General features: G+C 38.8%; 1 protein-coding gene across 6 annotated transcripts in view; it reads left to right on the forward strand.

Annotated features, from left to right (window-relative positions):
- Spag9 (sperm associated antigen 9) overlaps positions 1–27,074 on the forward strand; it is a 134,110-nt gene that overhangs the window by 80,062 nt on the left and 26,974 nt on the right. For all 6 annotated transcript variants that reach the window (XM_057773462.1, XM_057773457.1, XM_057773458.1 and 3 more), the window contains 11 exons: positions 2,698–2,819; positions 11,625–11,682; positions 13,337–13,489; positions 15,338–15,389; positions 19,531–19,661; positions 21,387–21,443; positions 22,340–22,513; positions 24,331–24,460; positions 24,864–24,953; positions 25,336–25,503; positions 25,883–26,054. In XM_057773462.1, the coding sequence (XP_057629445.1) occupies positions 2,698–2,819; positions 11,625–11,682; positions 13,337–13,489; positions 15,338–15,389; positions 19,531–19,661; positions 21,387–21,443; positions 22,340–22,513; positions 24,331–24,460; positions 24,864–24,953; positions 25,336–25,503; positions 25,883–26,054 (1,307 nt within the window). The remainder of the gene's footprint in view (positions 1–2,697; positions 2,820–11,624; positions 11,683–13,336; positions 13,490–15,337; positions 15,390–19,530; positions 19,662–21,386; positions 21,444–22,339; positions 22,514–24,330; positions 24,461–24,863; positions 24,954–25,335; positions 25,504–25,882; positions 26,055–27,074) is intronic.

Below are 27,074 nucleotides of genomic sequence, written 5' to 3' on the forward strand. Positions count from 1 at the left end.
CCTTTTCTGTCTTACACAAGTCTGTTCATATTTAGTTGCATTTGCTAATCTATTTTTAGGTGGATTTTGAGCTATTAGAGAGGTATACAAGAAATGCTCTTTTGCATTTTTTTCCCCCCTTTGGCTTTTCAAGATGGCTTTTCTGCATAGCTCTGGTTGTTCTGCAACTTACTCTGTAGACCAGGCTGGCCTTGAACTCAGAGATCTACCTGCCTCTGCCTCCTGATTTCTGGGATTAAAGGCATGTGCCAACACTGGCTCTATTGCAATTTTTTTAAAAGAAGCTTTTGTAGAGTGATTTTCTATGATTTAAACCCACTCTTTTTTTTTTAAAGATTTATTTATTGTGTACACAGCGTTCAGCCTCTTTGTATACCTGTAGGCCAGAAGAGAGCACAAGACCTCATTACAGATGGTTGTGAACCACCATGTGGTTGCTGGGAATTGAACTCAGAACCTCCTGAAGATCAGTCAGTGCTCTTAACCTCTGAGCCATCTCTCCAGCCCTTTTTTTGTTTTGTTTTTTTTGTTTTGTTTTTTTTGTTTTGTTTTGTTTTGTTTTTTTTTTTTGAATGTCCTGTAATTCACTCTCTAGACAAGGCTGGCCTTGAACTGAGAGATCTGCCTGCCTCTTCCCTGCTTAAAGGTTTAAAGACGTGGACCAACCTGCCCAGCCTTTAATGTTTTAAACCAAAAAGTAAAAATTTTTTACTTTATGTATTAGACACATATATATTTCATAAATTGTATAGGGATGGAGAGATGGTTGAGAGGTTAAGAGTACTGGCTGCTCTTCTAGAGGTCCTGAGTTCGATTCCCAGCAACCACATGGTGGATCACAACCATCTGTAATGAAATCTGGTGCTCTCTTCTGGCATACAGACATACATGCAGGCAGAACACTATGTGCATAATAATAAACAAATCTTAAAAAAAAAAAAGCAACAGCAGCAAAATGTCAAACGCTCTTATGGTCATAAGTAGTGCATGCCTGTAATCCCAGAATTTAGGAGGTAGAGCCAACAGTATTCCTAGCCTAGGTCTGCCCATGAGTTCCAGGACTTTTCTCCTCTCTTTTTCCCTCCCCTCCCCTTATTTTCTCCTTCCCCTCCTCTTTTCTTTCTTGACATGTCTGACTATGTATCTCTGGCTGCCACTCAGTATGTAGACCAAGCTGACCCGGAACTCACAGTGATCTGCCTGTGCCTCTTGAGTGCTAGGTGCTGAGAATAAAGGCATGCGCCCTCCATGTCTGGCTTCTTGTGTTATAAAAACAAAAGAAAAAGACATAAAACCATTCTAATTTGTACCAGAACCTCATAGTTAAGATGACTGGTTCTGCTGTGGCCGTCACTCAGTTGGCAGAGTGCTATCTCGCAGGTGTGAAACCCTGGGATTGATCCCCACTCAGCACTGTATCAACCCAGAATGATGATGTGAGTGTTCTCAAACTTGTGGGTCACTATCTGTGCCCCAAGTCTTGTCCAGCCCCCATCCATCCTCAGTAAGCCAGGTAAAAGCCAAACTAAAAGTAGAAACCAGAAAGGGGGCAGGTGGTGGTATTGGTTTATTCAATGTGGCCACATTGGGAGAGGAACAGAGAGATCAGGGAACTCGTAAGACCTTCTTTGTGGACTTGAAGTGAGATCATAGACCCATCACTGTCTAGGCTTCAGTCTCATCCTGTAAGGTGGTCTGATAAGTTGTTAGCACTGTGTGAGAACCCTTTCAGGGAGAAAAGTTGTCCTGCTGGCTGGTATCTTTCCCTTCTCCTGACATGAAATTCCTGGGAAAATTCACATTTCTTGAGACCCACTGTCTCAATAGTCAGAGTGGGAGACAGTCTCTTTAGAGTGTCTTAATTTTTTTTTTTTTTTTTTTTTTTTTTGGTTTTTCGAGACAGGGTTTCTCTGTGGTTTTGGAGCCTGTCCTGGAACTAGCTCTTGTAGACCAGGCTGGTCTCGAACTCACAGAGATCCGCCTGCCTCTGCCTCCCGAGTGCTGGGATTAAAGGTGTGCGCCACCACCGCCCGGCTCTTTTTTTTGGTTTTTTGAGACAGGGTTTCTCTGTGGTTTTGGAGTCTGTCCTGGAACTAGCTCTTGTAGACCAGGCTGGTCTCGAACTCACAGAGATCCGCCTGTCTCTGCCTCCCAAGTGCTGGGATTAAAGGCGTGCGCCACCACCGCCCGGCCGAGTGTCTTAATTTTTGTCAGGCTAGTTACACAAGCCTTTCACTGAAGGATCAAATGCCCACGGTAACCCTCAGTTATATAGCAAGATTGGGGCCAACCTGGATGAAGTAAGACCCTGTCTTTAAAAATAAATCAACATTGCCTTAATTTGAATTCTTCTTCCTAATTGCAGAATGATTTTGTTAAGTTCCTTAAGCTCTTTAGTTTCCTTATTTATAAAACTGGGGTAATAGTAGCATATGTAGCTGTAAATAAAACAATGTGTGTGATACAGACCCAAGTAACTACCTACCATTATTTTGTGTTTCCTAGGACTTCACAGTAGGAGCATAACTCTCCTTCTATGGGAGAGTTCCTTAGGAAACCTCTAAGAAACCTTTCTATGTGGGTTATAGTAAATGCAAAGTGTCAGAAATTCCTTTGCTGCTTAATCATTACATTAAAATACATTGTCAAAAAGTCTTTATAATTTGTTGATTTGGCTTTATTGTTTTTGTTGCATAGCACTCCCACCAAAGGCATAGAGAACAAAGCTTTTGATCGAAATACAGAATCTCTCTTTGAAGAACTGTCTTCAGCTGGCTCAGGCCTCATTGGAGATGTGGATGAAGGAGCAGATTTACTAGGTATGGCAGCTCCTCTGGAGAAGTTCCATAATGTTTAAAAATAGATTTCATTAATGGCTTGATTGAAAATTTGTCTAAAATGTCCTGATTGCCTGATGATACAAGGTTATTATACTTTCAGAATTTCTTAGAACATATAATTTGATATTGTAAAAGTATTAATAAAAACATCTTTATATATAGAAATGATAAAAATTGAATTTGCTTTTAAATTTATATTTTTAATTTAAATCACACAGTTTATTGAATTGCTGTATTCTAAGAATAGATATTATACATCAGGAACAAATGCGATGTGTGTACATGTATGATTGGTAGGGCAAATAGTTCTTATATAAATTTCATTGTGTTTTGTTGAACTTAATTAAATAGGCAATATAACACTTGAACTTTTTTTACATTCCTAGAGCATTAATTTTTACCTCTCTAGTAAATGCAGTCATTTTAAAGCTTGTGTTAAGCTAGGGTTGTAGCCCAATTCCTAGCCACTGCTGCTGGGTCGTCTCCTTCCCAAAACAAAACAAAAAAAAAAGTTGTGTTGTTGAGCACATAACTGGAGGGTGGGGAAGTACTGTATTTAACTCTTCCATTATAAATTTTCTGGATTATCTTTCATTGTGTGTAAATGTAGGAGGTAGATGCATTTGTGGAGTAAAGCCAGCTAACCTCTTCTGTGCATCAGTTAAGTTTGATTGGAAAAAGACCTCTCTCAGATGGATTAGTGGTGCACACCTTTAATCCTCTGCCTAGGGAGGCAGAGGCTGATGAATCTCTGAGTCCAGCCAGATCTACAGAGTTAGTTCTAAGACAGCCAGGGATCATACCTTCCTTGTAGATTAACACTGTGTAGAAAATTTAAACCTATAGAATTTTCAGGTATTTGCTTTGTGTGGATACTAAGCTTCAACAACAATAAAGGTTTCTTTTACTGTCGTCATACTAGTGATATACTTGTCAGGTAAATATGGAATGAGTGAATTGCTTTTATTAATTTATGCTAAATTTATTGATTATCAGTTATGTGCTTGACATTGAAAAGGTTTTTTGTTTGCTTTTATTTTAAATGACAAGTTCAGCCAGGCATAGTGGTACATTCTTACCATTTGAGTCCTCAGAGTGTGGAGGGAAGTGAACTGTGAAAGGCTAGCTCAGGCAACATAGGAAGACTTCTACTTCAAAAAGTTAAGAGTGTAGCGGTATAAACCTTTAATCCACGTACCCCAGGAGGCAGAGATCTTTGTGAGTAGAAGGTCAACTTGAGATATACAGTGAGACTCTATCTCAAACAAACAAACAAAAAATAAACCCCACAGAACTGGAGAAATAACTCAGTTGTTAAGAGCAATGACTGCTCTTCTAGAACCTCAGGATTGCCATCTGTAACTTCAGTTCCACAGGATCCAGTGCCCTCTTCTGGCCTCCACGGGCATTAGGCATGCATATAACACACTGATAAATGTGCAGGCAGTACATGCATACACACATAATAAATGATTATATAACCCTAAACCTCATCTCCCCACATGAAAGTTCTATGTAAACATATATAGTAATCAAGATTTAAAAGTCTGCCGATTTAACTCTTTGTTTGTTTGTTTGTTTGTTTGTTTTTTAGAGATTTATTTATTATGTATACAGTGTTCTGCCTGCATGTATGCCTACAGGTCAGAAGAAGGCACCAAATCTCATTATAGATGGTTGTGAGCCACCAGGTAGTTGCTGGGAATTGAACTCTTCCTCTGGAAGAGCAGCCTATGCTCTTAACCCCTGAGCCATCTCTCCAGCCCCCCCCCCCCCCAATTTAACTCTTTTTTTTTTTTTTTGTTTTTCGAGACAGGGTTTCTCTGTGGTTTTGGAGCCTGTCCTGGAACTAGCTCTTGTAGACCAGGCTGGTCTCGAACTCACAGAGATCCGCCTGCCTCTGCCTCCCGAGTGCTGGGATTAAAGGCGTGCGCCACCACCGCCCGGCTCAATTTAACTCTTTATAGTTAAACATAGACTCCCCACATTAAAATCTTAAGGAAAACTTTAGAAGAATTAAATGAGTTGCTTTTCAAAGGAAGGCTCAGAAAGAGTAGTTCTTGAGGAAACTATATTTAAATTTATATCTTCCTTTTCAGTGTCACATGGAAAAGTTCTTTGAAAGTTTAATTGATTGAGGTGGCAAGGTGGCTCAGTGAGTAAAGGCATATCAGCAAGCTTGACAACCTGAGTTCAGTTCCAGGACTCATATGATGGAAGGAGAGAATGGGCTCCTGCAAGGGATCCTCTGGTTTTATTGGCACATCATAGCATCTACTTGTGCACACATGCAATAAAAAATATAATAAAAAGTTGATTGACTTAGAAAACTCAGCAAATTTAAAGATAAATTCAAAAAATGCTAGGAAGAATTTAAAATTTAGTACATATTAAAATTTACACTTAGTAAAATTCATTGTATTTTGAGTACAACCCCTTTTTTGTAATCTAAAACGTCTTATTTGAAAGTTTCCTACATATATATAATGTATTTTGACAACTTCCACTCCATCATCTTCCTCATGTCCCTCTCTGCAGCTAAACTCTTTATCCTAAGAAACTCCCCTTCTGCTTTCCTGTTCTTTGTGTGCTGCTTACATGAGCATGTATGAGAGAGGCTGTTGATGGGAGCACATGCTACTTTTCAGTGGGTATACCACTGATGAAAATGGCACCTACACCCAGGAGCCATTAACATTCAGAGGGAGGGGTGGAGTCTCATGTGCCCTGCTCCTTCCTTGATGAAGCACTGGTCCAGCATTATGAAGGTCTTATGCAGGTCACCATGGCTGCGGTGAGTTCATGAGTGCATGGCCACGTCATGTCCAGGAGACATCTTTTTGCAGCATATCACCTTATTCTCCATCCCTTACATTCTTGTCCCCCTCTTCCTTCTTGCTCCCTGATCCTTAGAGGAGGTGATATAGCTGTTTCACTTAGGGCTGAACTCTCCATCCACCCTTATTGTAACAAGTTAGGATCCTTCTGTTCTGCAACTATTAGAAGCATCTCTCTCTTTTTAAAAAAAAAAAATATTTATTCTTTTATTGGTTTCTCTTTGTAACCCTGGCTGTCCTGGAACTCGCTTTGTAGACCAAACTGGCCTCAAACTCACCACCTGCCTCTGCCTGTGGAGGAAGTGCTGGGATTAAAGGTGTGTGCCACCATTTGTGGCAGAAGATTCTCTTTTCAGATCTGGGAGCACTAATTCAGTGAATTTGGAGCCACAATAAATTCTTCTTCTTGAAGCTGCCTTTGTCAAGTGTTAGTTTCTTGTTATAATCTGTCATTGCAAGAAGGTTACAGGAGCGAGAGCCCGAGGCAGCTGAGGATGTTGCATTCACACTCAGTGAACAGAGAGAGATGAATATACTTATGCTTGCTGAATACAGCATTTTAAGTTTTTGATATTAGACTTGTATAACAACCACCAGAATCACTTATCATTATGTCATTTCTACTGCTCTTTGAATGAAGTACTTAGGAGGATGATTTATGTACATTGCCCTATAAAGCCTAGTAGTGAGTAATACAAAATTTGAAGTCAGTGATACTATAACTTTCTTTTCCTGTAAAAAATTAAGCCATATAGTAGGTAGAAATAATGGTGGTCTTTTAGTTAAATCTAAAAGATTTAACTTTTTGAAAGTCAGAAAATTAGTTACATATTAAAAGCAAAATTCTTTGGTTTCCTTTCCCTATTGAAGATAAGGGACTATCTTAAACTACTCTTTTCTGCTTTGCAGATATTGGCATGTATAGCTTTAGAACATTCCAGATTATAGTATTGTATATATTTAACTGAGTGACTTATAGCTACCTACATAAATACTTGAGTCAAAAATGGTAAATAAGGGCCAGCGATGGAGTTCAGTAAGTAGAGTGCTTTCCTAGTATACAGGAAGTCCTGGGTTCCACCCCCACACAGCTAAACCTGCTGTGGTAGCACACACCAGCACTTGGAAGGAAAAAACAGAAAAATCACAGTTCAAGTTTGTCTTCAGGACATGTGAGACTCCACCTTTAAAAAGATGGTCAATGGTTTCTGTGTAATTCAGGGATCAATAATAAAGCTTATACGGTAGAGTGTACTGGTGCCAGCCAAAGTTTTTCCCTAATTAGACCTGGGTTGGTGACTAAGTGCAGTCTATTTCTTTATCTCTCATTATTCATTTTGCTAGTTTGTTCTAGAATTAAGTTTCCTTTAATTGCTGAAAGGATCTTTAAATTTCCTTTAATCTTTGAAAGAAATAATACCAATTATTTTCCTGTTTGTTTTTCAAGACAGAATTTCTCTGTGTAGCCCTAGTTGTTCTAGAATTCATTCTATAGAACAGGCTTGTCTCCATCCTTGAGATCTGCCTGACTCTCTGCCCCACAAGTGCCAGGGTTAAAGGTGTGCGCCCCGCTGCCTGAGTTCATTTTCCTTTCTTTTCATTGATATCTTATTTCTTAACTTATTTTGGATGACCCTTTTGTCAATTTCTTTCTCTATGATTGCTTTCTATAATGTAGAAGTATACACCTTGTCATCCAACTCCCAGGATGCTTTTTTATTAGTCTTGTGGATTTTCAACTTCACTATCTTTTACTAAGAGCCCCGCCCCCGAGCCTTGATTGTCTTTGGAACTATTAGCATTCCTTTTGTTTTAGGTTCTTACTGCTGGGATTGCTAGTGTGCACCACCATGCCTGGTTTTGGTTCCTTCCTTTTTAAAAGTGAAAACTCTACTTTCTATGAACCCTAAAGTTAACTGTTACCACCCTTCCATTTCTTGTCCTGCTCTTCTATTACTGTGTGATGATTGCATACTGCTGTGTGCTACCAACCATTCTTTTGGTTTTTTGAGACAGGGTTTCCCTGTGTAACGGTCCTAGCTGTCCCGGAACTAGCTCTTGTAGACCAGGCTGGCCTCAAACTCACAGAGATTCGCCTGTCTCTGCCTCCCAAGAGCTGGGATTAAAGGTGTGCGCCACCACCACCCAGCAAACCATTCTAGATACTGGGACATAGCAGAGTAGAAAACAGACTCAACATGCAATTCTGCAGTGTCTCTATCTCTGTGAGTGAAAGTGAACCTCTTTGCCGTCTTTGAACTGTCCATCTTAGACCTCTCACTCTCCTCATAACCTTCAGTTCCTGTGTGTTTGGCCTCCTAAATATTTGCATATATTCATTTTCTTGTCTCTACTTAAGTTGTATGTTTTCCAGGAATTCTGCTTTGACCTTCTATGCGTAGTCATCCTTAAAGTGCCTACCCGTAGCACTGAAGTTCATTATGCCATTCCTCATACTTCCCTGTTGTTTATGGTCAGTCTCCCCGGACAGGCTATAAGTTCACTGTGTCAGACACAGCTGTGTCTTCACCATTGTTTCAGATTTAGCACAGCACACCATTCGGGTAAATGGGGATGTGAAATAGTCCCAACAGTTTTACCTCACTTCAAAATCTGTGATTTACCTTTTGAGATGGAGAGTCCTTTAAGAGGATTTTTTTTTTTTCTTTTTTTGGTTTTTCAAGACAGGGTTTCTCTGTGGCTTTGGAGCCTGTCCTGGAACTATAGACCAGGCTGGTCTCGAACTCACAGAGATTCACCTGCCTCTGCCTCCCGAGTGCTGGGATTAAAGGCGTGCGCCACCACCGCCCGGCTTTTAAGAGGATTTTTTTTTTTTTTTTTTTTTTTTGGTTTTTTCGAGACAGGGTTTCTCTGTGGTTTTGGAGCCTGTCCTGGAACTAGCTCTTGTAGACCAGGCTGGTCTCGAACTCACAGAGATCCGCCTGCCTCTGCCTCCCGAGTGCTGGGATTAAAGGCGTGCGCCACCACCGCCCGGCGTTTTAAGAGGATTTTTAAAGAGAGTTCATCTTTGTAATAATGTATACAACTAGGTAAAGTAATATATGCATTGTCAAGGAATTGCAGATCATCCAGATGCCATGGGCCCATCCAGAGAAGATCTAGCTTGACAGTTATAAATAAAAACTGCAGAATGGGGTGTTTTTCTTTGTTTGTTTTTTGTTGTTGTTGTTGTTTTTATTTTTGCTTATTTTTCTGTAATCAAAATTTCTGTGTATATTATTTATATTTCAATTCTGAATAGAGATAGAATTCCTTCAAGTTGTATTTTTCTTATAATTAGTTTTACTGATACATTTCAAAATAAAAAGTTTTGGATAATCCTGCTTATACACTACATTTTAAGAGAATTCATTATTGACTGTGTGTAAGTTTAATTGAAACTTTTGGAATTATAAGGTATGTTCCTCAGGAATACCCAATTTTTTTCCTTTTATAATATTTATACTTTATTGTATATAGTTTTTAGTTTTACTATATAGATTCAATTTCTTTGTCAGATCTTTCTTGTTTTAGAATAAATGGGTTTAGTTCTTGCTTTCTGAAAACAATCTAATTGAGTTTCTTGTCCATTTTTCTCTTGGGATGCCTACCCAGGGGAATATTCTGGTGTGTATGTTTTAAATAATTTATTATTACTGCTTTTTAAGCTAGGTGTTCTTGGCTGCTGTTCTCATTTGATACTTTTTATTATTTTTTTCCTGCCTGACTTATTTTTCTGTGCATACAATTGTAATTAGCTTTTATGCTGCTCTAAATGTTTTCAAGTTTGTCACAGTTACTGTATAAACTTTTTCAGAGAGTCTGAATTGTTTCTTGTGTCTCTGAACCCTTACTGAAACATTAGCATTAGTTATTAAGGAAAATATCTCAGCATCATTTTGGAGGTGGAATTTGGAAGCTTTCAGGTTCATCACCTTAGTTTGTGGTGAATACAAAATGATTGAATGTGCTACTATTTCTGATAGTTGAGAATACTTGAAAAATTATAATACAGACAAAACAGGAATCCATATATCAGCATTAAATTTTTAGCATTCCCAGGCTGGTTTTGTTTTAAATGATTTAAGTCATTAGGAATTTTCCTTTCTTTCTTTCTTTCTTTCTTTCTTTCTTTCTTTCTTTCTTTCTTTCTTTCTTTCTTTCTTTCTTTCTTTCTTTCTTTTTTGAGACAGAGTTTCTCTGTGTAGCATTGACTGTCCTGGAACTCACTCTATAGACCAGGCTGGCCACAAACTCACAGAGATGCTCCTGCCTCTGCCTCCCAAGTACTGTGATTAAAGGTGTGCAACACCAATAATAAAAGATATGTTAATTCCTTGGCCTTAAATAACATTCTTTAGAAATATTTCCTTTTGGTTTTCCTGGATTATAAATATTGCTTCTTCTGTGTGTCATTCTCCAACATTATCTCATGAATCTTGGGGTGAGTGAGCAGAGGGTTTTTTGCTTTGTTTTGCTTGGGGTGTTTTGTTTTGTTTTCTCCCAGCATTCTCTAATGAACTGTTTTATTTCTTCAATCTCTTATGAGAAGCAAATAGCTTAATTTCTGAAGGATGACTATATCGAATCTTACATTAAATACTCTACATATAGTACTCGTTAAAATATTAAGCACAATTCTATAAAGTGGCAACTGAAAATTATTTGATATGTGGCACTTTGTAGAATACTTAGTTGTGCTGATTTGGAGTTTTCATTATAATTATATTCAAATTATTGTGGGGAAGAATTGGTGAAGCATTTTTGAGTATATCAGAGACCATCCTTGTGATTGAAGGAAATCACTTTTATTTCTGCCTTTTGTACATCATTATACATTGAGTCCTAACATGTGAGTCCAGATGTTTTTCATATCATGCATAGAACTTTATAGATTAATGATATGTTTTCATGCTGTTTTTTACATAAAACATTTCTTGTTCTTTGTTTTTGCTTTACATGGAATGCATGGGCTTTAAGACCATAATTTCTTTGGTAAGGTTTCATCTGCCTTGGGTTTCTATCTTTGGTCTGACTTCTGCTTATCCTCTATTAGTCAAATATAATTTCTTAGGCAGAAGCCTACAACAGCAGCTGTGTTTTAAAAATAATTTTTGATCCCTATCAATGCTCATTGTTTTCTCCCTAAATAATGATACTTTTTAAGAACATCTGGGGGGGTGGTGGCACATGCCTTTGATCCTTGCATTCAGGACAGAGGTAGGTGGATCTCTGTGAGTTCTAAGCCAGCCTGCTCTACAAACCAAGTTCCAAGTTGAGAAACCTTGTCTCAAAACAAAACAAAACAAAAATCTGGCAGAAAAGTCTTGATCCTTCTTAAATCCTATCCATGCAAAACAAAATGTAATTGATAGAGATAAAGATCTGGCTAAGAAGAGCCCAGAGATGGTGGCTTGCATCTGCAACACCAGCTGTTGGGAAGTTGAGGAAGGAAGATCATTTGAGCAATGGAAATTAAGACAGTCTGAACAAACTAACAGAGCATGACACATCTCAAAAACAAAAGTGACAGTAGCAAAGAGACTTAGCCAATAAATTCCTCAGCTTTGTTCTGTGATGACTACCTGTTTATAATCTTTTCAATAAATACATAAATGACAGGCAAAATATGATTAAAGGAAAGATTAAAAATAATAAAGCTTAGGACCATAGCTTATGTGGGGGTTTGTTTGTTTGTTTGTTTGTTTGTTTGTTTGTTTTTGGCGGGGTGGGGGTGGGTTGGTGTTTTGAGACAGGGTTTCTTTGTGTAAGAGCCTTAGCTGTCCTGGAACTAGCTCTGTAGACCAGGCTGGCCTCAAACTCACAGAGATCCTCCTGCCTTTGTCTCCCGAGTGTTGGGATTAAAGGCGTGTGCCACAACTGCCCGGAATTATATGTAATTCTTGATACACTTATTTTCAAAGTTTTATCATTTTTCTTTTGATAGGAATGGGTCGTGAAGTGGAAAATCTCATACTGGAGAATACACAGCTGCTGGAAACCAAGTAAGTATGAAAGTTTAACTTGGAATAAAAGAAATACATTTTCTTATTTCCAAGTCAGTGATTTTATGTTAATGTAACACAACATTGTGCTGTCTCCCTACCCAATTTCATTCTCTTCTCAACATCTCTGCATACATAGAGAAATGGGTAATGAACCCTTCATTGTCCTGATAGTTTTATTACTCTGAAATTTATCTATCTATCTATCTATCTATCTATCTATCTATCTATCTATCTATCTATTATTTTTTTGAGACAGGTTTCTCTATAGTTTTGGAGTCTGTCCTGGAACTCGCTCTTATAGACCAGGCTGGCCTCAAACTCAGAGATCCGCTTGCCTCTGCCTCCCAAGTGCTGGGATTAAAGGCGTGCACCACCACTGCCTGGCTACTATGGTATTTCTGTAGAAATGTAATTTTTATTTCTTTTCTACCATACACATTTTAATATTCTGGATATGTTGTACACTCATTTTTCCCTCTAAGAGGTGCCAATTTTTTATTTTCTGTATCACAAGTTCTAATTGTTCTTAATAATAAAAACTCGTAGTCAAATATAGGGATTAATGTTGAAAGATCAGAGAAACAAAGTGACCAGCCACTAGAGAGTTCTTACCTCTACCAATGCTCAGACTGAAGGCGTGATCCTTTTTCTACTAATCCTCAAACTGCATCTCCACACTTCTCTCCTCCCACTTTACATTCCTCTCTTCTCCCAGGCCCATTCCTTCCTGTCTCCACCTCCCTACTGCTGGGATTAAAGGCATGTGACTCCTAAGTACTAGGATTAAAGATGTGAGCCACCACTGCCAGGCTCTATTTCTCTTTTAGACTGGATTAGCTGGCTTTGAGCTCACAGAGATCTGTCTGCCTCTCTCTCCTGAGTGCTGGGATTAAAGGTGTGCCTCACCACTGCCTGGCCTCTGTGGCTAACTAGTGGCTTAGCTCTGCACTCTGATCTTCAGGCAAGCTTTATTTGTTACAAGCAAAATAACACCATAATTCTCTTTTGATTTTTTTATATTTCTGTATGAATGGTTTTAGCCTCTGTGCAGACACTTCTTTAGATCTCCTTCATAGTTGTATATTCTTGGGTAGTTTGTGGGGTTTTAAGTCCCTTAAGCAAATAGACAGGCAGGTTCTTTGTCATGCGAAGAAGCAGATAGGGTCCACTTGTCAATTTGTAATGTCTATCCACACAGAATGCCAGTAACTGTAAATGAGGTCACACCCAACATATCCGAATGTACTTTTTTCTTTGTTTTTTCTCCACTTTTTTCTTTGTTTATTTCTACTTAAACTACTTTCTCGATAGTTACTAAAGGCTACTGCAGGGATCTCAAAATCACAGAGATCTGCCTGCCACTGCCTCCCAAGTGCTGGAATTAAATTAGGCATGTGCCACCACTGCCTAACTGGGTTTAATATTTCTTAATGCTGATTTTATTTATTAGTGGTATGTCTTATTTTATCAACTATTAGCTTGGTAAGTATGAAGAGCAAACATTAAGCTATTGTTTTATGGATCTGTCTATAAAAAACCATCAGGAAGAATGTTAGGTTCTCAGTTGTCCAGTTTTATGATTGACAGTTACTTTAGTCTCAAAGACAGAAAGGTTATTTGTAATGATACATTTGAAATATGTGTTTTTTAGAAATGCTTTGAATGTAGTAAAGAATGATTTAATAGCAAAAGTGGATGAGCTGACCTGTGAGAAAGATGTGCTGCAGGGAGAATTGGAGGCTGTGAAACAGGCCAAGCTGAAGCTAGAAGAAAAGAACAAAGAGCTGGAGGAGGAGCTCAGGAAGTAAGTTTCAACAGTTGCTGGAAGCCAGACACTTCTAGCCTTTGACACTGAAGCTACCATCTATGTGTGTGGGATTATGGCTGCCTACCCTGGGACACATTTCTGCTGTAAACCAAACACCTTGCCAGGGTGCAACAAAGGATTGTAGGTATAACCCTGAGACTGAGGCCTTCAGCTCATTCAAACCAGGAAGGGCCAAAAGCTACCTGGAGAAAGTAAAGTGTCTCAGCCATTTACCTCTGCTATGAGCTGCCTCTCTACCAGTACCTTAACAAGAATGGTCTAGTTTTGTTTTTTTGTTTTTGTTTGTTTGTTTTTCAATACAGAGTTTCCCTGTGTACCTTTTGTTGTTGTTGTTGTTTTGTTTGTTTTTTGAGACAGAGTTTCTCTGTAGCTTTGGAGCCTAAAACTAGCTATTGTAGACCAGGCTGGTCTTGAACTCACAGAGATCCACCTGCCTCTGCCTCCCGAGTGTTGGGATTAAAGGCATGTACCCTCACCACCCCCACACATTTCCTATAGTTTTTTAGGGGGATTTTTTGGCCTTTTTCCCCTTTTTCCTAGTCATCTTAGTGTCAAAAATTGTAACTTTGGACTGGAGAAATGACTAAGCAGTTAAAAGCGCTTGTTGCTTGCTCTTGCAGAGAACCAGAGATCACTCACACCAGTAGCTCTCAATTGTCTGTAACCCCAGCTTCAGGGGATCCAACACCCTTTTCTGACCTCTACAGACATCTGCCTCACCCCCACACATATTCAAATAAATAGATAAACAAAGGATAGGGTAAATCTTAAAAAAAAAAAAAAATGGGGACTGGAAAGACTGCTCCAATGGTTAAGAGCATTTGCTGCTTTTCCAGAGAACCAGAGTTCAGTCCCCAGCACCCACTTTAGTCGCCTTACAACAGCCCGATAAACACTACTTGGTGTACACTCATATGCTCACATACAAAGAAATAAATCTTTAGAAATCAAACAAAAAAAAAAAAACCCTTAAATCTTCAATTAAAGTTAAAGTTCATTATTTTTCCTCTACTTAATTTGCTCTTGTTGTTGTTTCCTGTTCTTGAGGTAACTGACCTCTAATTCATTGTGTGTAGCAGAGAATGGCCTTGAATACCTGTTCTCTGACTCCAAGAAGCTAAGATTATAGGCCTATGCTGCCATGGTTAACCTTGTTGGGTTTGTATTTTTTTAGTTTATTTTTTGAGACAGGGTCATATATAGCCGAGGCTGGCTTTAAACTTATTGTGTAACTGAGAATGACCTTGAACTCCTGATCCTCCTGTCTGAACCTCCCAAATGCCTAGATGATACATGTGCACCACCGCACCTGGTCCAACCTGATTTTGTTTTAAGAAGTGCTATGATGGGGGCTGGAGAGATGGCTCAGTGGTTAAGAGCACTGGCTGCTCTTCCAGAGGTCCTGTTCAATTCCCAGTAGCCACATCGTACATAATCATACATAATCAATAAATCTTTAAAAAAAAAAAGTGCTATGATAATGTTTTCCAAATTAAAGGCAGTAGTCTGCTAACCTTTGGGCAAAAGAAAAAATAATCCTGGGGCTGGAGAGATGGCTCAGTGGTTAAGAGCTTTGCCTGCTCTTTCAAAGGTCCTGAATTCCCATCAACCGCATGTGTTCGCAGCCATCTGTAATGAGATTTAGTGCCCTCTTCTGGCCTGCAGGGATACATGCAGGCAAGACACTGAATACATAATAAATAAATATATCTTAAAAAAAAAGAAAAAGAAAAAATTCTTTAGTGGTAACTAAAGCTGTTTACATTTTCTCTCATTATTTTTAAAGATTAATTTAGTAACATGTTTTGTTTGTCCCCCTACTAGAGCTCGTGCAGAAGCTGAAGATGCAAGGCAAAAAGCAAAAGACGATGATGATGTAAGCTTATGATTTGGGGTGTTTTTCTTACAGTTTTTGATATTTGGGAGTTTCTTGCTAATATTTAGTATTATGGGTCGTGAATAAACTGGCTCTCATTTCTATATGATATCTATATGATGTCTTTTCTTTTCTTTTTTTTTTTTTATATGATGTCTTTTCTAGAGCTGTGTGCTCACTTTTCCTCAGTGGTTCAGTTCTCTGACCTGTGTTAGCATGCTATTGTTTCTGATTTTAATAAGTAAGGTTTTGTTAGGTAGCCCAGACAGGTCTCAAACTTAAAATCCTCTAATCACACACATCACACATACTATGACACACATGTGTTTATACACACACATGCACACACACAAATTAAGTTTTTACCAGCCCGTATGTATGTATACCACATGTGTACCTGATCCCTAGAATCCAGCAGAAGGCATTAATTAAATTTTTTTGATGGACTTGCAAAGATGGCTCAGCATGTAAAGGTACTTGTTGCCAAGCCTGATGACTTGAGTTCAATCCACAGGACCACATAGTAGAAAGATCGGACTCCCACAAGTTGTCCACATGTATGTTGTAGAATATATGCATCTATGTGTATAGACACATATATAGATACACATTACACACAAAACACATAGGCACGCTGGGCGGTGGTGGCACACGCCTTTAATCCCAGCACTCGGGAGGCAGAGGCAGGCGGATCTCTGGGAGTTCGAGTCCAGCCTGGTCTAAAAGAGCTAGCTAATTTTTTTTTTTTTTTGGTTTTTCGAGACAGGGTATCTCTGTGTCTTTGGAGCCTATCCTGGAACTAGCTCTTGTAGACCAGGCTGGTCTCGAACTCACAGAGATCCGCCTGCCTCTGCCTCCCGAGTGCTGGGATTAAAGGCGTGCACCACCAACGCCCGGCACCGCTGACTATAATTAATCACCTAAAAAAAAAAAAAAAGTCTCACTTGAATGGTTGTCTTCATTGGGCTGATCTGTAGGGATTGTCTTGATTGCTAAATGATATAGCAGAGGCAATAAATACTATTATGGGTAGAACCATCCCTAGGCAGATGGTTCTCAGCTCTACAGGAAAGCTCCTCAAGCATAGGCTAGAAAACAAGCCAGTAAGTAACATTTCTCTGTGGTTTCTGCTTAAGTTCTGCTTATGTTTCTCCTTTGAGTGGGTCCCCTGTTGGACTCTGACCCGGAAGTATAAACTCAGTAAATTCTTTCCTCCCTTAAGTTACCTTTGGTCACTGTTTTCTCATTGCACTGGAAGGGAACGAGGACACACACATAGTTTACATTTCCATGAAGATCTTAAAATAGCATAACAAGTCTGTGTAAATGACAGCTAAATTTTTTATTTATTTATTTATTTTTATTTTTATTTTTTTTTTTGGTTTTTCGAGACAGGGTTTCTCTGTGGTTTTGGAGCTTGTCCTGGAACTAGCTCTTGTAGACCAGGCTGGTCTCGAACTCACAGAGATCCGCCTGCCTCTGCCTCCCGAGTGCTGGGATTAAAGGCGTGCGCCACCATCGCCCGGCTGACAGCTAAATTTTTTTATCTCCTCCCCAAAATATGCACTAATTTTCCTTTTTGAAACATTCTCACTTTGTAGCCCCTGTTTACTTGGAACTCACTGTGTAGATCAGGCTATCTTTTTTTTTTTTTTTTTTTTTAGGGTTTATTTCATCTTTTTTTTTTTCTTTTTTTAATTTATTTATTTCTTAAAGATTTCTGCCTCTTCCCCGCCACCGCCTCCAATTTCCCTCCCTCTCCCCCAATCAAGTCTTCCTCCCTCGTCAGCCCAAAGAACAATCAGGGTTTCCTGCCCTGTGGGAGGTCCAAGGACCACCCACCTCCACCCAGGTCTAGTAAGGTGAGCATCCAAACTACCTAGGTTCCCACAAAGCCATTACGTGCAATAGGATCAAAAACCCATTGCCATTGTTCATGAGTTCTCAGTAGTCCTCATTGTCCGTTATGTTCAGCGAATCCGGTTTTGTCCCATGCTTTTTCAGACCCCGGCCAGCTGGCCTTGAACATCCCCATTGTCTCAGTGTGTGGGTGCACCCCTCAAGGTCCTGAGTTCCTTGCTCGTGCTCTCTCTCCTTCTGCTCCTCCTTTGGATCGTGAGACTTCAGTCCGGTGCTCCAATGTGGGTCTCTGTCTCTGTCTTCTTTCATCGAGATCAGGCTATCTTTAAACTCATAGAGATCTACCTGCTTTTTGTCTCCTAAGTTCTGGGATTAAAGGCCTGCACCACCACACCCAGCATCATAATTCTTTTTTTTTTTTTTTTGGTTTCTCGAGACAGGGTTTCTCTGTGGTTTTGGAGCCTGTCCTGGAACTAGCTCTTGTAGACCAGGCTGGTCTCGAACTCACAGAGATCCACCTGCCTCTGCCTCCCAAGTGCTGGGATTAAAGGCGTGCGCCACCACTGCCCGGCCGAGAGTACTGTATCTTGCAGGTGACAGGAGATATCTTAAGCATAGGAAACCTTAAAGCCTGCCCCCACAGTGTCACTCTTCAAGGCCATACCCACTCCAACAGAGTCACACACCCTAATAGTTCCACTTCCTATGAGATTATAGGGGCCAGTTTACATTCAAACTACTACACTGATGATCCAAGCATGTCAAAAGACTGTGGTAGGAAGTTTGGGCTATGTTTAGGGAGGTCACTTGTACTAGCCTATTTTACACATAGTGAAATCTTGTTTAAAACAAAAAACATCCAGGTATAATAGTACACCCCTTTAATCCCAACACTTAAAGCAGGAAGTCTTTTGTGACTTTGAATCCAGTCTATTCTACATAGGGAGTTCCAGGATAGACAGGCTCTACATATGTAGTGAGAGCTTACCTCAACACTAACACCCTTCAATAAAAGAAAACAGAACGTTATAGTACTATACTAGTCTTTGGTATGGAGGCTTCTGGACCCCTCCCCTCCCAGAGTATGTATGTAGTAGTACTATTATTACTGTGTTGCTGAATTTGGGTCTTTCTTTATTTTTGTTTTGCTTTTTATTTTTGTTTTGTTTTTAGAGACAGGGTTTCTCTGTGTAGTCCTGGCTGTCCTGGAACTCCCTTTGTAGACCAGGCTGGCCTCGAACTCAGAGATCCACTTGCCTCTAGGCAGAATTTAGTCCTTTTGTTATTTGTGGATGGCTTTTGTTTGAAGAGTGGGCTAAATTCTGAGGCAGGAAGACAAAGGTGGAAGACTGATGAGATGTTCCAAGATTTCAGTCTTGATCTAAAATGTACATGGTCCTCTCAACCAAACAAAACCCTATCATTAAACCTATCTGCTCCCGCAGAGGAAGACTGAGAGATTAGCAGCAGAAGGAAGTTAACTTGGATATGCGCTTTGGAGCCTTACTTCTGTATGGCTTCCATATTCATATCCTATTCCCTGTAGCAATAATTCTGACTTAATCTTGTGTTTCCACTGGTGGTTCGTTGTTGTTCTTTGTTTTTACTGTTATAGTCTGGTTCCTTAGCAACTAGATAATAGGTTCACTATTTATGTTGACTTCTGAAAATGTATATGGATTGATAGTTTGAAGTAAATGAACCTCTTTTGGAACTAATTGTAACCGTTTTCTGAATGTCGCAGGCCATGAATTTAAAATGTTAGAATAATGTTTCCAAGTAAAATTTATGAGGGCATATTAAATCTCTCTATTTGGTATTAGCTGAAAATTTGTAATTTTAATAATTCTTTTTCATGCCTGGCGGTGGTGGCGCACGCCTTTAATCCCAGCACTTGGGAGGCAGAGGCAGGCGGATCTCTGAGTTCAAGGCCAGCCTGGTCTACAAAGGGAGTTCCAGGACAGGCTCCAAAGCTACAGAGAAACCCTGTCTCGAAAAACCAAAAAAAAAAAATAAAATAAATAATAATAATAATAATTCTTTTTCATGCCCAATATTAATATTTATATTCAGAAATTAAATTGCCTACTTCCTTTTAGTCCTAAATAAAAATTTGAGTGTCTGGTGTCCTTATTTTATAAGGACATTTTAAAGTCATTAAGTTAAAACATTTCTTTATTAAACTGAAAGAAATGTTTATAAACTAAAGATTTGGTCTCAGTATGAGGTTAACACCAAAATATATACTTCAGGGTGATTTGCCCTCCTCTTATCATTGTAGAGTGACATTCCCACAGCCCAGAGGAAGAGGTTTACTAGAGTGGAAATGGCCCGAGTTCTCATGGAGAGAAACCAGTACAAAGAGAGACTGATGGAGCTTCAAGAAGCTGTTCGATGGACAGAGATGATCCGGTCCGTATGATGAGTTCCCTGATGTTTCTTGTTGTTTCCTTAGATTCATGCACTCTTTGTTGCCAACTGAAGTGCTGCCTGAGGGCTCATGCCATTTTATTTGTTCACTAGGAGAAACTTTCTGAGTTAACATTTAGATTAGTCATAGGACAAGATCAGATATAGCCCAAAGACTAGGTGTCTTTTGAGATAGTACAGGACCTTGGCCTTTTTTTTTTTAAATATGAAAATTGACATTATTCTTTTTCTGTCAATTTAACATGCAGTATAGAAAAAATATCTTTATTTAATATCTTCTTATAAAATACACTTGACTTTCCAGGACAGGCTCCAAAGCCACAGGGAAACCCTGTCTCGAAAAACCAAAAAAAAAAAAAAAAAAAAAAAAAAATACACTTGACTTCCCCCTCATTTCTCTTCATGCAAAATGTACCTTCTATTGGCATCTTTCAGCCAATTAGATCCTTCTTTTTATCATTAACATGTTTTAATGGTTCATATTTGATAGTTTAGTGCCAGTGTGTGCATGCAGTGCAGTTCAATCATCAAATCCAGCGGCCTCTCTTTATTTACTCTCCCTACTTCTATCCTCTAGTAATTTACTCTTTCGCATTCCAGCTGACTTCCTTTTTAAACTAGCACCTGGGAGAGGACACATAGCTGTCCTTTATTGGCTCTTAAAACTCATCTATTGGTGGCATCTAGCTCTTGAAAAGTTTGCCACCTGACATCCCATTAATTTACTCATATTCTTGAGTTTGGATTATCACATCAAATTTATAAACTAGTCTATAAATCTAACTTCCAACCATTACGTACTTCTAATTACATCATATTTAGCACTGCTCACTTATTATGTGGCCTGCAGTGTGGTTGCAAGCTGTTTTGTGAGTTAAGAAAAGAATGCAGATAAACGGGCGGTGGTGGCGCACGCCTTTAATCCCAGTACTCGGGAGGCAGAGGCAGGCGGATCTCTGTGAGTTCGAGACCAGCCTGGTCTACAAGAGCTAGTTCCAGGACAGGCTCCAAAACCACAGAGAAACCCTGTCTCGAAAACCCCCCCCCCCAAAAAAAAAAAAACCAGAATGCAGATAAAAAAAGAAAAGAAAGAAAGAAAAGTTCAGATAAGAACAGGGATTCATAAAGCAGGATTGTAAAGCAGGAGCTAGAGTATGTCTTTTCAATGTTTTTCTTACTTTTTTTATTTTTGAGGGAAGTTCTGGCTCCAAATTGGCCCCAAACTTGTGATCCTTCTGCCTCAGCCCCCTGAGTTCTGAGGCGAGAGTTATATGCCATTATACCCATCTTAAATACTTTCATACTGTTAGTCATAGTGGTATGCTCCTGTAGTCTAGCCACTTGAAAGGGGACTGTGTGTGACCAAGAGTTCACACCTAGTCTATACAACATAGTGAGACCTCATTTATTAACAACAACAAAAAAGTAGAACATTTTTTACATCAACATTGATGCTTGTTGGGTATTTATCAAACATAGGGATAACCTGTCAAGAATCTGAGCTTTTTAAGAAGGTTTAGTAATTGCTTTAAGCAGTGTTACATTTAGCAGGTTGTTTCTTGAAAGATCAAAGCAACTGTTTGCTAAATTTAATTGTTGACTCTGTGTATCCCATGAATTTTGTCAGTCTTTTGCTCTTTGGAGAAAAGAGTAGAACACCTATGTAATAAAATAATAATAATAACAATACTTTCTTTTAAAATTTAGGGCATCACGAGAAAATCCAGCCATGCAAGAAAAGAAAAGGTCAAGCATCTGGCAGTTGTAAGTACACTGAGAACCGTAAGCATAGGTGATGCTTCAAGACATTGTACTGACTTTTCCCAGTTAGGAGGAAATAGCTAAACAGAAGTTTTTCTCTTTAATATACAGCATACCAACTCGGTAAGGCTGTGCTTGAGGACCCAAAGTTGTCTATCGTAAGCTGCATTGTGTTGGTTATGCATTTGGTGGAATCTTCTGTCAGTTTACATAAAATAGTGGGGAATTATTTGTAAAATTGACAGTCACATGAATCCCCATCAAAGAAAAGGAATTTAGTATTTGTACTGCTTGGTTTGTCTGTGTGTGTTAAGCTATTTTATGTTTGTACCAGAAGTACTGTGTGTTTACCGAAGTTAAAACTTACCCTTTTAGGATTAGTCTGTTTACTGGAAGCATAAATATTTTAAAACTGTGGACATGAAAATAGTTACTTAAATTGAACGTAGAGAATTCATGATATGAGTTGACTTGGTGAAGTGACTGTTGTACGTGCTGCACACTAAGCTTCCGCTGTCGTTACCCAGTCATTACCTTGCTGCTTAACAACCACCGTGACATCGTCCCCAGTAGGAGCTAGCTGGGGAACCTTTGTATTGTGTTTGTTCAGTAGAAGCTTTCTATATACAGTAGCATCTCTTCCATTATGGAACTTGCTTATTAGGTGTCTGGCATTCTAAGCAATAGTTTCTTTCCCCTGAATGTCCAAGTTTAGCTGTGACTGACTGCTCAGGCTAAAGTATAACTATAAAACTGGTTTTGCTATTGTCTAACTCACTGCCATGTAAAGTCTTTGAAGTTTTCTTGAGCATAAAAACTTATAGAAAATTGGGGGTTGGTTTTAACAGTGCATATAATAGATATACTTGTGGATTTTCTTTGTTTCCTTGTTTTGTTAGTTTCAGCCGACTTTTTAGCTCTTCAAGTAATGCAACAAAGAAGCCTGAACCCCCTGTGAATCTGAAGTACAATGCACCCACTTCTCACGTGACTCCCTCCGTAAAGAAAAGGAGCAGCACCCTATCTCAGCTCCCTGGCGATAAGTCCAAGGCATTTGATTTCCTTAGTGAGGAGTAAGTATTCCAAGCAATGGTCATGCCCAGAGTAAGTTCATAGTTAGAATCTTTCACCACTTACTTCACAGGGCTTCCAATAACTCTAAAGAAACTGTTGCTAGCCAGACATAATAGCTTAGCCTGGTAATCCCAATACACAGGATACTGATAGAAGAGGATCATCCCTGATTCATGGCCAGCCTGATGTGAATAGACAGGTTCAGTCTAACATCAGCTGCACACTTAAATCCTATCTTAAAGAAGGAGTTGTGAGGAGAAGAAAAAACAAGGATGGATTTCTGTAACGTGAGTGGATGCCTTTTAAGTAAATTACCTGTAGGGCTAAGCAATGTAATCCTAAACCTATGGAAACCGAGGCAGGCGGATTGCACTTTTGAAAACATCGTGGGCCACAGGGTAAGACTTTGCCCCAAAATTAAAGAATGAATGAATGAATGAGACTTGTAGCCAGTATTTATTGAAGTTGCACTTAATTTAGACTGATTCCTGGGACCTCTGTGTTGGAAGGAGAGGACTGCCTTCCACAAGTTGTCCCCTGACCTCCCAGGAACACAATAACGCATGCACACACACGCACAAACACATGTTAAATAAGATGTAATACAATTTTGAAAGAAAATTGCACTCCATAGTTATCATAAGGAAAAGGAATTTTTATTGACACCACAGTATTGATAAATATCAATAGAAATGCTGAATACTTAATTTAAGCCTTTAATCCTAAGTGTTTTAACATTTCCTTTGGTTGTCAGAAGGACTTGGTTTTCCCTTCTGACTCTGTGAACAAATTAATCTCTCAGGGCCCATTTTTTTCCTCTCTGAAAAATTATTTCAAACATGTTAGGTTAAAATTATACACTATGTATAGTGTCTGACACACCAGTAATTTTTTTTTTGGTTTTTTTTTTTTTTTTTTTTTGGTTTTTTAAGACAGGGTTTCTCTGTGGTTTTGGAGCCTGGAACTAGCTCTTGTAGACCAGGCTGGTCTCAAACTCATAGAGATCCGCCTGCCTCTGCCTCCCAAGTGCTGGGATTAAAGGCGTGCGCCACCACCACCCGGCTCACACCAGTAAATTTTGTAAACTATGGTTTATACAGAAAGTCACCTCACAAAAGTATAAATGGCCAAAAGAAAGAGAAATTATTTTTGGAATCATTTTTATATTTTGCTCCATATTTTTAAAGCTTGCTTAAATCAGTTGGTCTTTTTGTCTTCTAAAATAAGTGACTAGGAGCTAAAGAGATGGCTCAGATGTTCTTCCAAAGGACCTGGATTTAGTTCCCAGCACCCACATAGTGGCTTCCAATGATGTGAAACTCTAATCCCAGGGAATCCAAGGCTCTTGTGTACTGGCCTCTGAGAAAACCAGGCATTCATATGGTACACAGACATTCTTGTAGACAAAATACTCAAAATATATAAAATTAAAATAAATAAATTTAAAAAAATGAAAGAGTAGAATCTAAAAGTTTGACTTAATCACCCACCTAAGCATACTATAGCACAATATCTGGCATTAGAAAATTCTTGGTATTTGTCAAATAAGAAAAGGAAGATCCTAGATTACTTCAGAACTTTTCCCTTTCATATATAGCATATGAAATTTCATAACTTTGGTAACTAATAATTTAATACAACATGCTTACTACCTACAGAAGGCTGATTTCACAAACCTGGAAAGATCAGCTTTGGTATAATCCTGGTGTTAGAGTATGTGCGTGTGGGTCATGTACCTCAGGGTGGCCGACTCAAATGCTGGGATTATAGGTCTTGTTTCATGCACTTAATTAAAACTACAAATGTCTTCTTTTAGAACTGAGGCTAGTTTAGCTTCCCGCAGAGAGCAAAAGAGAGAGCAGTATCGGCAGGTGAAGGCACATGTTCAGAAGGAAGATGGTCGCGTGCAAGCTTTTGGCTGGAGTCTGCCTCAGAAGTACAAACAGGTAACCTGGGAATGTGATAAGAGCGTCTAGCAGAAAATGCAGGTTGAGTGACATATGCTTGGAAAATGTGAACTGAAAATATCATAAATTGCTCATTTTATTGGATTTGGCACATTTAGAGAAATACAGAGAATAGGGGTTTTTTGGCTATTTTCTAGAGCCCTATAATAGAAATAAAATACTCCAGATCTATACACTCCTAAATGACTAAACGTTTTTTGCATACAAATACATACTTAGGTGTGCAAATGTGTGATTGTGAATTTCTGCCTCATGTTGAACTGGTCTACTTATTATCTGTAATTGCTACTTGAGACTTTGCTTATTTTTTCTAGTCAGAGTGACAGAATCAAGCTGAACTTGATTTCAGGAGCAAATATGTATCTCCTCCCTCCCCCATTAGGTGGCCAATGGTCAAGGGGAAAATAAGATGAAAAATCTACCCGTGCCTGTTTATCTTAGACCACTGGATGAAAAAGATGCATCCATGAAGGTAAGCTAATTGTGACACTGAAGGACAGACTTCTTAAACTCTAGGTGGACCCCCCCCAAAAGAAAGGAAGGAAAAAAAAAACTAAACGGTGCTTTTGTTAGTAAAATGATTGCTCATTTTAAAATTTGGTAATTTTTAAAATTTTGAGACACAGTCTCTGTATTATAATCCGGAATGGCCTTGAACTCCTTTTTTTTTCTTCCCTATTTTAGCCTTGAACCCATTATCTCTTCCTCATTTTCCTAAGTGCACTACCGCACCCGATGTACAACATTAGAGTATATTAAAGCACCCATTTTAAGAAAAGGTGAAAAATTTCTTATTATGTATAGAGATAAAAAGTGACATAATACCTTTCTTTCCCACCCCTACCTCTGAAAAGCTGTGGTGTGCTGTAGGAGTCAACTTATCTGGTGGCAAGACTAGAGACGGTGGCTCTGTTGTTGGAGCAAGTGTATTTTACAAGGATGTTGCTGGGCTGGACACTGAAGGCAGTAAACAGCGAAGTGCATCTCAAAGTAGTTTAGATAAGTTGGATCAAGAACTCAAGGTAAGTGCGCACTAATATTTGACCTCCTGGTTTATGAGTGTAGGAGTTCAGCTCTTAAATAAAAAACTTATTGAGGCATCCTGTAGTGGAGATTACTGTGAACTTGCTGTTTTCCCCGTATGTTCCTTTACATTCATTTTACTGAAGTGTTATTTACATATATTCAAATATTGCCAAATGTGTATGACTACTACCACAAAGAAAATACCGACTTTTTTTAAATCTGCTTAACAACTAAGTTTTAGTGTAGTAATACTGATTGTAGTTTCTAAACAATCTGAATATATTTTGAAATAATAATGCATTTTAGTTTAAGAACACAGTCTTAGGGATATTTTCACATTCATATAATTTTAAACATTTTCCTCTGCCTACTCAGGAACAGCAGAAAGAATTAAAAAATCAAGAAGAATTGTCCAGTCAAGTGTGGATCTGTACCAGCACCCATTCAGCTACAAAGGTTATTATCATCGATGCTGTTCAGCCTGGCAACATCCTCGACAGTTTCACTGCTTGTAACTCTCATGTTCTGTGCATTGCGAGTGTCCCAGGTAAAGCAAGTGTCTGCCTCCTCCCAGGGAGAAATGGGTATGGCCGATTGAACTATGCTAATGTGCTTGCTGTTACAGATTTTATGTCCTAGTAAGAGATTTAAAGTAAACCGGAAGTCATTGAATAACGATATGTTCTTCAGCTATTGAAAGATAGTGTGAAGAATATAAAAAAAATGGCAATATGAGAAGATAACCTGTTGATAGAGGCTGATGGACTCCCTAGATTAATATGAGAAGATAACCTGTTGATAGAGGCTGATGGACTCCCTAGATTAATATGAGAAGATAACCTGTTGATAGAGGCTGATGGACTCCCTAGATTAATATGAGAAGATAACCTGTTGATAGAGGCTGATGGACTCTCTAGATTAATTAGCATGGGAAGGCCACTCAAATTCTGGGATTGATATGTAAAATTAAAACAGTAGTTCAGAAATATTAGTCAGCCGTAAGAGAAATGACATTGAGGGGCTGGAGAGATGGCTCAGTGGTTAAGAGCACTGGCTGCTCTTCCAAAAGATCCAGATTCAATTCCCAGCAACCACATGATGGCTCACAGCCATCTGTAATGAGATATGGCGCCCTCTTCTGGCATGCGGGCATACATGGAGGCAGAATGTTGTATACATAATAAATAAATAAAATCTTTAAAAAAAAAAATGACATTGAGACAGAGTCAGCCTAAACTACATAGTGAGATTCTGTCTCCAAAAGAGAAACAAAAGGCTTAACTGACAACTTTTATATTATTTAAAAAAAAATAAACTACTTTATTAATTTTTTACTTTTTTTTTAAACATTAGAACTCTAGGATGTTTATTACAAGGGTAAACCCTGATTCTTCAGTTGGGCTTTTCGGTAAAATTTCTGGTATCAAGCACGGGCATCAGGACCTCCCAACTTTTTGGATTCACAGTGATGAGGATCAACTACAAGCAGGGTACAATCATACTGGATGAGGATATCTTTGATCTCCTTCTTAAAAAACAACTTTGAAATAAACTTTAAAGCCAAGTG

Source organism: Chionomys nivalis, chromosome 7 (genome assembly GCF_950005125.1).
Source record: "Chionomys nivalis chromosome 7, mChiNiv1.1, whole genome shotgun sequence".
NCBI lineage: Eukaryota > Metazoa > Chordata > Mammalia > Rodentia > Cricetidae > Chionomys > Chionomys nivalis.